This window comes from Mercenaria mercenaria, chromosome 8, assembly GCF_021730395.1.
Source record: "Mercenaria mercenaria strain notata chromosome 8, MADL_Memer_1, whole genome shotgun sequence".
NCBI classification, from domain to species: domain Eukaryota; kingdom Metazoa; phylum Mollusca; class Bivalvia; order Venerida; family Veneridae; genus Mercenaria; species Mercenaria mercenaria.
The window spans coordinates 51,404,742-51,418,358 of record NC_069368.1 but is presented as its reverse complement, the minus strand read 5'-3'; the positions used below and the strand labels follow the sequence as shown (position 1 = coordinate 51,418,358).

At 33.3% G+C, this 13,617-nt stretch overlaps 1 protein-coding gene across 1 annotated transcript in view; it reads right to left on the bottom strand.

The window, feature by feature from the left end:
• Positions 1-13,617, bottom strand: part of LOC123565346 (uncharacterized) — a 178,092-nt gene that overhangs the window by 137,483 nt on the left and 26,992 nt on the right. The window contains exons 7-11 of the mRNA XM_053549150.1: positions 5,553-5,619; positions 5,241-5,273; positions 4,884-5,035; positions 2,507-2,639; positions 1,010-1,123 (exon numbers count right to left, since the gene is read on the bottom strand). Coding sequence (XP_053405125.1) covers positions 1,010-1,123; positions 2,507-2,639; positions 4,884-5,035; positions 5,241-5,273; positions 5,553-5,619 — 499 coding nt within the window. The remainder of the gene's footprint in view (positions 1-1,009; positions 1,124-2,506; positions 2,640-4,883; positions 5,036-5,240; positions 5,274-5,552; positions 5,620-13,617) is intronic.

The window sequence follows — 13,617 nt, the reverse complement described above, 5'->3', positions numbered from 1 at the left end:
AACATGCACAAACCTTGTCACTCATCATGGCTTGCCTATTCAAACTTGTTACTCATCATGGCTAAGTACTTATTCCACGGAAACAAGAACATGCACAAACCTTGTCACTCTCATGCTTGCTATTCAAACTTGGTACTATCATGGCTAAGTACTATTCAGAAACAGACATCAAAACTTGTCACTCATCATGGCTGCTATTAATGTTCATCATGAATGTATTATTCCACGGAAACAAGAACATGCACAAACCTTGTCACTCATCATGGCTTGCCTATTCAAACTTGTTACTCATCATGGCTAAGTATTTACTCCAGGGAAACAAGAACATGCACATTTAACCTTGTCACTCATCATGGCTTGCCTATTCAAACTTGTTACTCATCATGGCTAAGTACTTATTCCACGGAAACAAGAACATGCACAAACCTTGTCACTCATCATGGCTTGCCTATTCAAACTTGTTACTCATCATGGCTAAGTATTTACTCCAGGGAAGCAAGAACATACACAAACCTTGTCACTCATCATGGCTTGCCTATTCAAACTTGTTACTCATCATGGCTAAGTACTTATTCCAGGGAAACAAGAACATGCACAAACCTTGTCACTCATCATGGCTAAGTACTTATTCCAGGGAAACAAGAACATGCACAAACCTTGTCACTCATCATGGCTTGCCTATTCAAACTTGTTACTCATCATGGCTAAGTATTTACTCCAGGGAAACAAGAACATGCACATTTAACCTTGTCACTCATCATGGCTTGCCTATTCAAATTGTTACTCATCATGGCTATGTACTTATTCCACGGAAACAAGAACATGCACAAACCTTGTCACTCATCATGGCTTGCCTATTCAAACTTGTTACTCAACATGGCTAAGTATTTACTCCAGGGAAACAAGAACATGCACATTTAACCTTGTCACTCATCATGGCTTGCCTATTCAAACTTGTTACTCATCATGGCTAAGTACTTATTCCAGGGAAACAAGAACATGCACAAACCTTGTCACTCATCATGGCTTGCCTATTCCAAGGAAAGTGAGACTCATCTGCTTCAACAATCAGTGACAAAAATTTCAGGTCTGATGTTGTCAACTTTGTCTGTTCACCAACTTTCTGAAAAACAAGAAAACAAAATGCTACAAAATCAGGGATTAATTGTGATGGATCAATTTTCTTGAAACTTGTGGTTGTGTCAATTGAAGGAATATAAACTCTGATCAAGCTTCATGTAGTTTTGCATGTCTGAAACAGTATAATGTCATTTATCTATAAAACATAGACTAAAGCCCATATCTGGAATAAAAAAAAAACATGAATTGACAACATTTCTTTATTTCTTCATTTTTTATGATAAAAATATAACAAGGGAAAATAATCCAAATTACATCATAAAACCAGCTTGAAATTAAAATTAGTAGTTCTCTTTAATTATAGGTAAATATCTAAAAAAGAATCACTTAGATCTATATAATTTTATTTCATCAAAAGAAAGACGATATGTCAATAGTTTTAGTAAGATCCACACTGTAGAAAGTTTCCTATGTGTGAAAATGTCATCAATATTGCGACTTTTCCATCAACTTTCATAATACATGTAAAAATGATTATGAAATTTGATCAAGGTACTTATTTTTCAAACCAGTCTAACAAAATATTGAACATATGAACATCTTGTTTTACTGGTCAAGTGTTCTTAATGTATCTTTTTGTATTAAAAAACTATGATTTACTGTAAAATCATTAATATTCGTGGGGGACTAATTTTCATGGATTTTGTGGTTGATTCAATCCACGATATTTAATCACAACGAACAAGTAAAATTCCCATTCATTTTATGTTCAAAAGTTGAAATCCACGAATTCATATTCCCATGAAATTGCCTTTTGACCAAAACCACAAAATGCCATGCCCACGAAATTAAATAATTTTACAGTAATCAAATTCTGCATTATTATAACATATGACCTTGTTCAAATGTAGTACTAGCACCAAACAAATGCACGCTTGCAAGTTTACATTTTATTGCATAATACGCTTTTTCATTTTCTTAATGCTGAATCTGAAATGTATGCACAGGCATACAAAAATATGCTTAGGTATGCCCCTGCCTTCATATTACATTGATGTTAACATGTAAATGATTTACACTTAATTACTGGTTACCTTCAAACCACAATGAGTTCTTTTATGAATGTAGAGTTTTTGCGAAAACTTGAAATAATATGTTTAATAGAAAATTGAAAAAAAAAAATAGGTGTTGAGTAATGAGGTCAACCCGCTGCAACAATTTTTGTTACTGCTTAAGACAGCATATGAAATATTCTACATACCAAAGAGCTCAGCATATAAAATATTCTACATACCACAGAGCTCAGCATATAAAATATTCTACATACCACAGAGCTCAGCATATAAAATATTCTACATACCACAGAGCTCAGCATACGAAATATTCTACATACCACAGAGCTCAGCATACGAAATTTTCTACATACCACAGAGCTTGAGATAAGTTGCTTTGTAGGCTCATTTTCACTGAGCAATGACCTCATCTCTCGTAGTTGTTTTTGCCCCAATGACAGGACCTCTTGTTCCTGATAGTTAAATGCTGCCATTCTCCAATTAGTACTGAAAACATTTCACACAAAATCTTTCATTATACTTTAATTGTTTATATAACAGCATACAAAAACAAAGATCCAACTAGAAAATGCTTTTGTAAAAAAGCGCATGTCTCCCCCAATGCAAAGTCCTATAGGCAAGAAGTCAATAGGGGTCAGGAGCGAAAGTCAAAGAGACACTGATGGTTGGCTGCAATAGGGATCATCTACTTGGCATGTCCAGTCATCCTGCTAAATTTCAACACTCTTGGCCTAGTGGTTCTCAAGTCACTGTTCAGGCTCCTGTGACCTTGACCTTTGGTCAAGTGACCTCAAAATTAATAGGGGTCATCTACTCTGCATGTCCAATCATCCTATTAAGTTTCAACATTGTAGGTCAAGTGGTTCTCAAGTTATTTCCAAAAAATGATTTTACATGAACAGGCCACTGTGACCTTGACCTTTAATAGACTGACCCCAAAATCAATAGGGGTCATCTACTCTGCATGTTCAATCATCCTATGAAGTTTCAACATTCTGGGTCAAGTGGTTCTCAAGTTATTCATCGGAACTGGTTATCAATGTTCAGGCCCCTGTGACCTTGACCTTTAAAGGAGTGACCCCAAAACCAATAGGGGTCATTTACTCTGCATGAACAATCATCCTATGAAGTTTCAACATTCTGGGTCGAGAGGTTCTCAAGTTATTGATTGGAAATGGTTTTCCATGTTCAGGCCCCTGTGGCCTTGACCTTTAACAGAGTGACCCTAAAATCATTAGGGGTCATCTACTCTGCATGACCAATCATCCTATTAAGTTTCAACATTCTGGGTCAAGAGTTCTCAAGTTACTGACCGGAAATGGTTTTCAATGTTCAGGCCCCTGTGACCTTGACCTTTAATGGAGTGACCCCAAAATCGATAGGGGTCATCTACTTTGCATGTACAATCATCCTATGAAGTTTCAACATTCTGGGTCAAATGGTTCTCTAGTTATTGATCGGAAATGGTTTTCAATGTTCAGGCCCCTGTGACCTTGACCTTTGACGGAGTGACCCCAAAATCCATAGGGGTCATCTACTCTTCATAACCAATCATCCTATGAAGTTTCAACATTCTGGGTCAAGTGGTTCTCTAGTTATTGATTGGAAATGGTTTTCAATGTTCAGGCCCCTGTGACCTTGACCTTTGACGAAGTGACCCCAAAATCCATAGGGGTCATCTTCTCTTCATGACCAATCATCGTATGAAGTTTCAACTTTCTGGGTCAAGTGGTTCTCTAGTTATTGATCGGAAATGGTTTTCAATGTTCAGGCCCCTGTGACCTTGACCTTTGACGGAGTGATCCCAAAATCAATAGGGGTCATCTACTCTTCATGACCAATTATCCTATTAAGTTTCAACATTCTGGGTCAAGTGGTTCTCTAGTTATTGATCGGAAATGGTTTTCAATGTTCAGGCCCCTGTGACCTTGACCTTTGACGGAGTGACCCCAAAAACAATAGGGGCCGTCTACTCCAGCAGCCCTTCAACCCTATGAAGTTTGAAGGTTCTAGGTCAAATGGTTCTCCAGTTATTGCTCGGAAATGAAGTGTGACGTACGGACGGACAGAAGGACGGACGGACGGAAGGAAGGACGGACGGACAGGGCAAAAACAATATGTCTCCTGGGGGAGACATAATAAGCATAGCCACATTCTGAGAAATGAAAAAAAAAACTCTCAACCTTGAGATCATTTAAAGTAATGAAAGAAGCCATAGTTGTAGCATCAGTTTCAAAGACTATAGAATTAATTTTCTGAAATCATTAATATTTGTGGGGGACTAATTTTGTGATCAATCCATGAAATTTAATTGCAACAAACAAGTAAAATTCCCATTAAATTTTATGCCCAAGAAATTGCTGTTTTGACCAAAACCACAAAATTTCATGTCCACAAAGTTAAATGATTTTACAGTACAACAAAATTGTAATAAACGTTATGAAAACCAGCATACAGGAGCAAAACTGAATTACAATTCCTACTGGGAAGAAGGTTATCTGATCATAAAAAGCAGAGAGTCTAAATTGAGTGGTCATGTGTCATGAACTTTGTCCAAACTTTTTTGAGATTTTTAGAAGTCAAAAAGCATCCTGTAATCAAACATATTTTTTACATTACTCTCAATCTTTTTTATGGTGCACGTTAAAAACTGTGTGTTTTCAAAGTGTTCTGTGTACTGCCATATACTGCATATTGTAGGAAGCTGAAAAGGAACCAAAAAGTACATACTGAATGCCAGTGCGTATGGCTCCATCTAATCTGTCAAGCCATTTTGACAAATATTTCCTCACATTTTCATGCATCTTCTCAACAGTCTCTTCATAGTCTGTCTGGTCTTTACTATTACTCATGCCCCATAACACAAAACTACAGTCATCATACTGAAATATACAGAGAAAAACTACAGTCATCATACTGTAATATACAGAGCAAAACTACAGTCATCATACTGTAATATACAGAGCAAAACTACAGTCATCATACTGAAATATACAGAGCAAAACTACAGTCATCATACTGTAATATACAGAGCAAAACTACAGTCATCATACTGTAATATACAAAGCAAAACTACAGTCATCATACTGTTATATAGACAGCAAAACTATAGCCATCTTCCTGCAATATACAAAGCAAAACTACAGTCATTTTACTGCAATATTCAGAGCAAAACTACAGTCATCATACTGTAATATACAGAGCAAAACTACAGTCATCATACTGTAATACTAGTATACAGAGCAAAACTACAGTCATCATACTGCAAATTACAGAGCAAAACTACAGTCATCTTACTGTAATATACAAAGCAAAACTACAGTCATCATACTGTAAGATACAGAGCAAAACTACAGTCATCATACTGTAAGATACAGAGCAAAACTACAGTCATCATACTGTAATATACAGAGCAAAACTACAGTCATCATACTGTAATATACAGGACAAAACTACAGTCATCATACTGTAATATACAAAGCAAAATTATAGTCATCTTACTGTAATATACAGACCAAACTACAGTCATCATACTGTAATATACAGAGCAAAACTATAGACATCAATCTGCAATACACAGAGCAAAACTACAGTCATCTTATTGTAATATACAGAGCATATTACAGTTATCAAACTGTAATATACAAAGCAAAACTACAGTCATCATACTATAATATACAGAGCAAAACTACATTCATCATACTGTAATATGCAGGACAAAACTACAGTCATCAAATTTAATATACAGAGCAAAACTACAGTCATCATACTGTAATATGCAGAGCAAAACTAAAGTAATCATAATGTAATATACACAGCAAAACTAGGTCATCAAACTGTAATATATAGAGCAAAACTACAGCATCATATGAATATACACAGCAAAAACTCATTTCCCTACTGAATATCAGAAAAACTACAGTCACATACGTAAATACACAGCAAAAATTAATCTCATATGAACCTAAGGAAAAAAACTACGTCTCATACTGTAAATACAGAGCAAAACTACAACCATCAAACTGTAATATACAGGACAAAAAAAACAGTATCATACTGTAATATACACAGCAAAACTACAGCTAAAACTGAAACGTAATTACAAGACAAACTACAGCATATAGTAAGTACGGAAAAAAAACTACAGTCATATATGTAACTACGGAAACTACCAGTTTCATACTGTATATACAGAGCAAACTACAGCCTATGAAATTTTACAGGAAAAAACAAGTCATCATACTGAAATATAAGAGCCAAACTACAGTCATCATCCCTAAAAAACGGGGCAAAATACAGCTCAACTTAAATACAGGACAAAAGTCGTCATCATACTGAAAGTACAGAGAAAAACTCAGTTTTTCATACTGAAATATACGAGCAAAACTACAGTTCAATGAAATTCAGAGAAAACTACAGTCATCATATGTAAGATACACACAAAACACAGTCATCTACGATTATACAGCCCCTGGCTCGGGGGTTTTTTAAAAGGGTCCGCGCTTTCCCCCGTTTGGGACCAGCGCGGAAAATTTCCTGAGCCCCGGGGATGCGCTTTTTTTCAGCATCTCCGCACACTTTTCAGCTCCCCCCGGCCAAATGCAAAAAAATCGATTGCGGTGTCCCGCGATGGGGGGCGCGGCGTCGCGATGAAGGGGTGGTTCGGGGTGAATTGCGATAAATGCCGCGATTTACGGTAAATGCGAGCCTGTTGTACTGTTTATTTTTCAACATTGAGTGATACATTTTACATGTAAGAAATTAAAAAATTTAAACAATGTTTTATTTTTTTAAATAATTTTTCTTCTACTTTTTTTTTTAAGTTTTTTTTTCCATAAAATATATTTTTAAATAAAGCATGGTTTGTTTTAAAACTCAGAATGAAATTTAATATCAAATGTCATTAAAACCCGAAAAATTCGTTATATTCGTTTTTACTAACTGTGTAATTTGTTAATTTTTTAAAACAAGTTTGAAAAAAAATAGTTTTTTTGTTTTTTGCAAGCTTTAAATTTCTTCAAACTATTCTATTTAAAGTTTTTTTTCCTTAAATTCTATAATTTCATAAATGACAAAAATGTTTTTGTTTTTAAAACTCCGGTTAGTAATTTCATTGAACTCGTATACTATAATTAGCTAATTTTTTTTAAACCAGGATTTTTGGTTTTGAATAAATTGCACCAATTTTTAATTAAAATTCTGTTTGAAGTAATTGATGTGATACAGAGGGCGATAAATACATACCATCAAAAATTTGATTTCTTTACAAAGTATTGGGTTGAAATTGCCCAAATTAAATGACCCGATTTTTTTTTAATTTTGAGATAAATTTAATTATATTTGATTATGACTTGAGTGTTTTCCCAGTTCTAAGATTTTCCGGGTCATTCGTTAACCAATAAAAATGTTACTGTCAAGCATTAAAGTACACTAAAATTTTAAATACTTAAAAAAAGCATTGTTCAATATAGTTGTGATATTGTTTTAAAAAACTTTAGATTTACGCTGGAATAAGAAGTAATTAAAGGGCACTTCGTAAGGAGAATAAAATTTCGCTTTTTCTTTTAAAATATTGTGTGACGACAAGAAAAAAATCGGGAGAAAAGGAAATTTAAAAAAAAAAATGATGAGGTAAAAAAAGATTTCCTTCTTTACCTATATCTTATTTTTTTCCCGGGATTTTTGCATGTCGTTTTGGGCCCCCTCTTTTTTACGAGTTAAATAACGGAAATAAATGCATTTTTTAAGGGAATCCCCCCTGACATTTCATATCTGCAGTCAAACATATCGAGGTAATGTTTATTTTAATTGAGCCGCGCCATGAGAAAAAAATAAACATAGTGGTTTTGCGACAGCTGGTCCAGACCACCCTGGAACCGCCAGTCTAGTCAGGATCTTGCTTTTCGCTTTCAAAGCCTACGGGGAAAAAACAGTAAGGAACAGCTTTATTGAACCCAATGTTGGTTTTTTATGGCGCGGCTATATATAGATTTTTTTTCATGTAACACTTTGCTACGGAAATTCCTCCGGGCCAAAAATCGATAGCGGACACTTTAATTTTATTTAAAATACCAAAATTACTTTCATGTAAATTTATCCCAATTCAATGTGTTTCATTTAAATATAAAAAGGTAAATTTTCCATGAATGTTATATATATCATAAAAAAAAAAAGTCAGTGCTTTAAAGCCTAGAAATAGGTATGTTTTCATGATAGAAAAACTTTTTAGGAAATTAGAAAATAGGGATCATGATCATTTGTTGTGGGTGTGTGGGAAATAAATTTTACTTTTGTGAAAATTTTTTTTTTTTTTTCCGATTTTTTCCAGTACTGAACACCGTGTTATTTTCTTTACTCTTTTAAAAGCATTTAAAAATTTGATTGTACTTGTTCAATTAAAAATATTTTACATTTTGTTTTTTTTATACTTTAGCTAATAATAAGCTGAAAAAAAATTGTTACCCGCACGCTATTACTTCACTTAGTCGAATTTCCCCTTAATGTTTCACGCTTTTTTGGTGTACCGTTACGATTAAATATATTCCCCCTGGGTCTGTAAAAAACTATTGCCTAGACCGCAAACATAGGCATTTAGAGTTTTTATTGTTTTTGATGCAGTAGAAAATTTCATATTCAAAATCTGCTTACTTTTGAATTAAAGCCCGGTCGGGTAGCACTAAAATATGTACGGGCGTTTTTAAACTAAACGATCATAAAATTAAAAGGGTTGCTGAAAAATGAAGAAATTTTTTTTCCCGAGAAATAAAGGGAGGTATAAGAAAGTATTAAAAAACGTTTCTTAATTTTTTATATAATTTTATTAAAATCCCTGATTATTGTTTTTATTGAAAGATTAAATAAATATGAACTATTCAATACCTAAAAAAAGACTTTAAAAAAAGCTTTTAAAAGTTTTAAAATACTGCAAATCCCAATTTAGTCGTAGTAAAAAGTACACTTTTCAGTATCTCCAGGAAAATAATGTTTGGGGTTTTTTGTTTTCCGACACTCGTTATTGCAGGTGAAATTTGGGAATGGTTACAACGGCATGGGGTGGAAAGTCTGATTGACAAAAGCATATAAGCTTCGGTACAGGAAAAAAAGGATTTTTTCCGTTTCCATGCCCCGATAGCCACCCTGAAAACTTTTTTACAAAAACGCAGCCCGGAAACGCATCGAATGAACCAACCAAAGAAAGGTTAGGTTATTCCTCAAAATCAAAGAATTGACTTGTATTTTATGATCTGGCTTTGACGGTTTCCCGTTTTCGTATTTTCATTAAAAAAGTGAATGTCGTTTCAGATCTTTTTCTGGAAATCCTTGTTGGGGAGATCGCCTGTTGCTTTTCCTTTCATAACAACAATTTGGTGCAAAAATTATGATAGGGTCAAATATTTGGGTACAAAGTTCAACAGTCATTTCCTGGCCCAAAGGTTTCTAGTTGACCCCAAAACTCATTTTTTGTTCTCGGCTCAATTTTGCCACAGCCTCTTTAACGGTTCCCACCATTTCGATTGGTTTTAAAGGGGGGCTTTAAATTTTAAATTCAAAATTTTTTTAAAAAGGCATATTAAAATTCAGACTAAAGAAAACGAATAAACTAAATCTACTAAAATGAAAAAGAAAAATGTAGTCGTTTAATAGGGAAAAATTGGGGAAGCCTTTCACATGGAAAATTTTGGAAGGAAATTCCCGCGTTAAGATATAAATAGTCCTTTTTTGACGTCGATAAAAAAGGTGGTTCGCGTTTTGATTAGTACCAATTCTTTCAACACCGCATTTTTATTATCTCCCTTAATAAAAACTTCGAAAAAAACAAAAAATTTTGATCAAAAAATGAAAGTATTAAGTCATAGTAAAAAGGATTTTAATTTGAAAATTTCTTTTCGTTTGAGTTTTAAAATTTATGAAATTTTATTTCCTTAAACCTGAAATGTTTTACACGTTTTTACATAAAAAAATTTTAAGTTATTTTGTTGGAATAAATTTTCGCAGGACGCTCTAATTAAACTTTTGAGTTTTTTCAAGTAAAGCTAGAAGAATAAATTTTTGGGCTCGAACGGGGAGTTTTTGGTATACACAAATGTACAAATTTGGTATAAAATTCCACGGCAAATTACATTCATATGAAATATAAAAAGTATGTTTTTGGGGTTTCTGTAAAATATGAGTATATTATAGAAAAAATAGGTTTTTTTTATTATTATATGATATGTCTTGCGAAATTTTTTTTTAAAACGTTTTTTGCAGAATCAAAAGGGAAAAAAAAAATAAGGTTATTAATCTGGGGCCCCAAAATGGTAGACCAATTCAAAGAAAACAACAACAACAACAACGGAAAAACAACATAACATTGAAAAATCAAGAAAAAAATCAGTAAAACACATAAAAAGGAAAACAAACAAAACAGCAGAGAAAAAAACAACACGTGCACAGGGGAAATAACCCAAATAAAAACGATCAAAATAGGAAACGAAAAACAAAACAAAACAAGAACAGTGGGCAACAAGAAAAAAATCCAGTAAAACCGGTACATCCACAAAAAAGTTTCTTGAGAGGGAAACACCATAAAGATAAATTTTATGTTTGGGTTAAGTCGATGAATATGTTACCAGGTTTTCAGTCATTTTAAATTCTCAGGACAGTGTGAACAAAAATTAATCAAACCGGAAAAAGAAACGCGCGGCATTGATCATGAATAAGGAGCCCCATGAAATTGTCGGAAAACCGTGTCATGAGGGGACATTTAAACCCCATTACTTGCTTCACGCGCTAGTCCCGCTCCAGCTCAAGTAACAAAAAATTTTTCGAAGAAGTGAACATTCTATGCATTGAAAAGGTTTTCCCGTAGAGTATAGTATTAGTGAGGAGGAACTTGCTAGATTAACGCGTTTAAAAAGGGTGCGGGAAACCCTTGGGTCAGCTTGTGAAAAGACATTCCCTGAATTATTTGGCCCCCAAAAATTACCCCATCGTATAATTGGTTTGGGGGCGGTGTTAAACAAAGGGAAAAACTCTGCCCAGAAAGAAAACGTTTTTGGAAACATATTTTATTTTTATACCCCTAGCTGTAGAGCGAACAGTGGCGAGACAGAGTGGGCCCTAAAATAAATGAGCTCTAAGGCAAAAAGACAAATCCCAAGTGCATTGACTGCGCCCACCTAAAGATCTCAGTTTCCCTTTACCAGGCTCCCCCCGAACAAAAGAATGGAATAGGGCGGCGCTAATTTAGATAAATACATGAAGTTTTTTTTGTTCGCTGTATTGTCTTACAAATACTACAATAAAATTTTTTCATTCGTGTAAAAATTTAAACTGGGGCTAACCATGCTTTATTGTGGCCCAAAAATGAATATTTCATTGGGTAAAAAATTTTAAAAACTGTGGCTAACCATGCTTTTTTTTGTGGAAAAAAAAAACATTTTATATGGCATACTTTTTGACATGCTAGATAGTATTTTTTTTAAATTGAAAAGCAGAAAAAAAGAGCTTTCTTTTTATTTTAATATGAAGTTGTTGTTCTACTGTACTTAATTAATTAAATAATGATGTGTGCAAAATAAAAGTAATTTTTTTTTTTACTTGTTTTATTTTTTTCCCTCATCTTGCTTTTATTCGTAATGATTGCATATAATTTGATTTTTTTAAAAAGTTCGATTTCCATGGAAAAACAGCAGTAGACTTTGTTTTTTTTCCCAAAGTTTTTAAAATTTTTCACTGAAAGTGCTTTCAACTGGTCCCTTTAATCTTCACGTATGCAATACGCAACGTCACAAAAAAAAATTAGGGAACGTGATAGCATATTTCAAAACCCCCAAGCAAAAAAGTTTCCCGTTTTGTATTTGTAAAAGGGGGGTAATAAAAGTTTTTAAAACATTTTTGTGATATATGGTGGGAAAAAAAATTTAGATAAAAATTTACATGATATTTTTTAAAAAAAATTTTGGACCGTAAGAAAAGGAAGATTTAATTCAATAACCCAATCAATGATTTAACATAACTGATTTTAAACAAATGGAAGTCTCAAAACGTTGAGGGAAAAAAAAAAAATTGAAAAATACAGCAGTTTTTTAAAATTTTGTGTTTTAAAATGAATTTTCAGGTATTTGCCCATGGAGTTTTGCGGAATTAAACAACAAGAAAAAAGTAATTCTAAGGATTTTGTTTGTCATTTTGAAACTGAATTCATGTTTTTTTTATTTTTTTCTAAATTTTTTGGGTTTCCCGCTCTAAAAATAATAATATTTCCAGCGGCCACCAGTTTTCCTTCCAGTTTTTTCCCAAGTTTTCATAAAACCTTTGGGATAGATTTGTTGTGTTTTGGTGTTATTTTTTGCGTCGATGCCCGTTGGTACAATTTCAAAAAAAACCCAAACAAGGGGGGTTTTCCCAGAAAGTCGGAAAAAAAAACCATTTTCCAAAATTCCACAAAAAAGATATTTCGCCCGCCCTTTATACGCCAAATGAATTTTAAAAGGGGGTTTGGCTTAGAAGATGTTTGCATCTGCTTCAATCTCCCGTACGATGTGGTTTTTTTATTGTGATTGTTTTGTATTTCGTCGTAAATTTTATATCGTTCATCGTGTCATTTTTCTGTATAGTTTTTAAAAAATAACCCGGGGGCCCCTTTATCTTTTTTTCACCATTTGAATACTTGGGGTTTTTCCTGGTAAATAGCTGGGAAAAAGTTTTGGTGGTTTAAGTGAAAATTGGTCCATCTTTTTAAAATTTCCCAAATTTCTTTTTACTTGAGGCTTGCATTGTGTGCGCGCTTTTTTACTATTTCAACACCGGTTCAAAAACGATTTGAACTGTTCATTTTGGGTTTTTGGTTTTTTTGGTTAAAAATACCATATTAAATTTTGGTGTACAATAACTTATTTGTTGTTGAACAGTATGCCCTTTAGCCCCTAAAAGGCGCACGATTCCAGTTGCTTTAGCCCCCTTCAAAATTAAATCAAAAATGTCAAATTTTATTTAGAGTTATTTTGCCATTTTCAGTTATTGTAGATTTACGCATGATAAGATCCCATAATACAGTGTGAAATTAAAAATATCTAAACAATAAAAATAACACATTGTGACCTTTTTTCATAAAAATAGAAAAGTGAAAAGGAAGTACGTTATATATTTGATATGCATAAGAAAAAAATGAAATATAAGATAAAAAAGGGGACATTTCTTGAAGTGTGAAAGGTCTTTTTTTTTTCCCCAAACGGCTCCATAATGACATGAGACAGTTTTTGGAAATGAACAGTTTTAAATTTAAAATTCGTTTTTTTGGCAAAATAAATATATAGAATTATCCGCTACGGGAAATAACTAAAATTTTCCTTAAAAAAGCAAAAATTGAGACGAAAAGCCCTACATAAAAATTTTTAAATTTTATCAAAAAGGTTTAAGTAGGAAAAAAATTTTTATTTTGTAAAAAAATTACAAAAATTTTTAAATAAGGGAAAGTTTC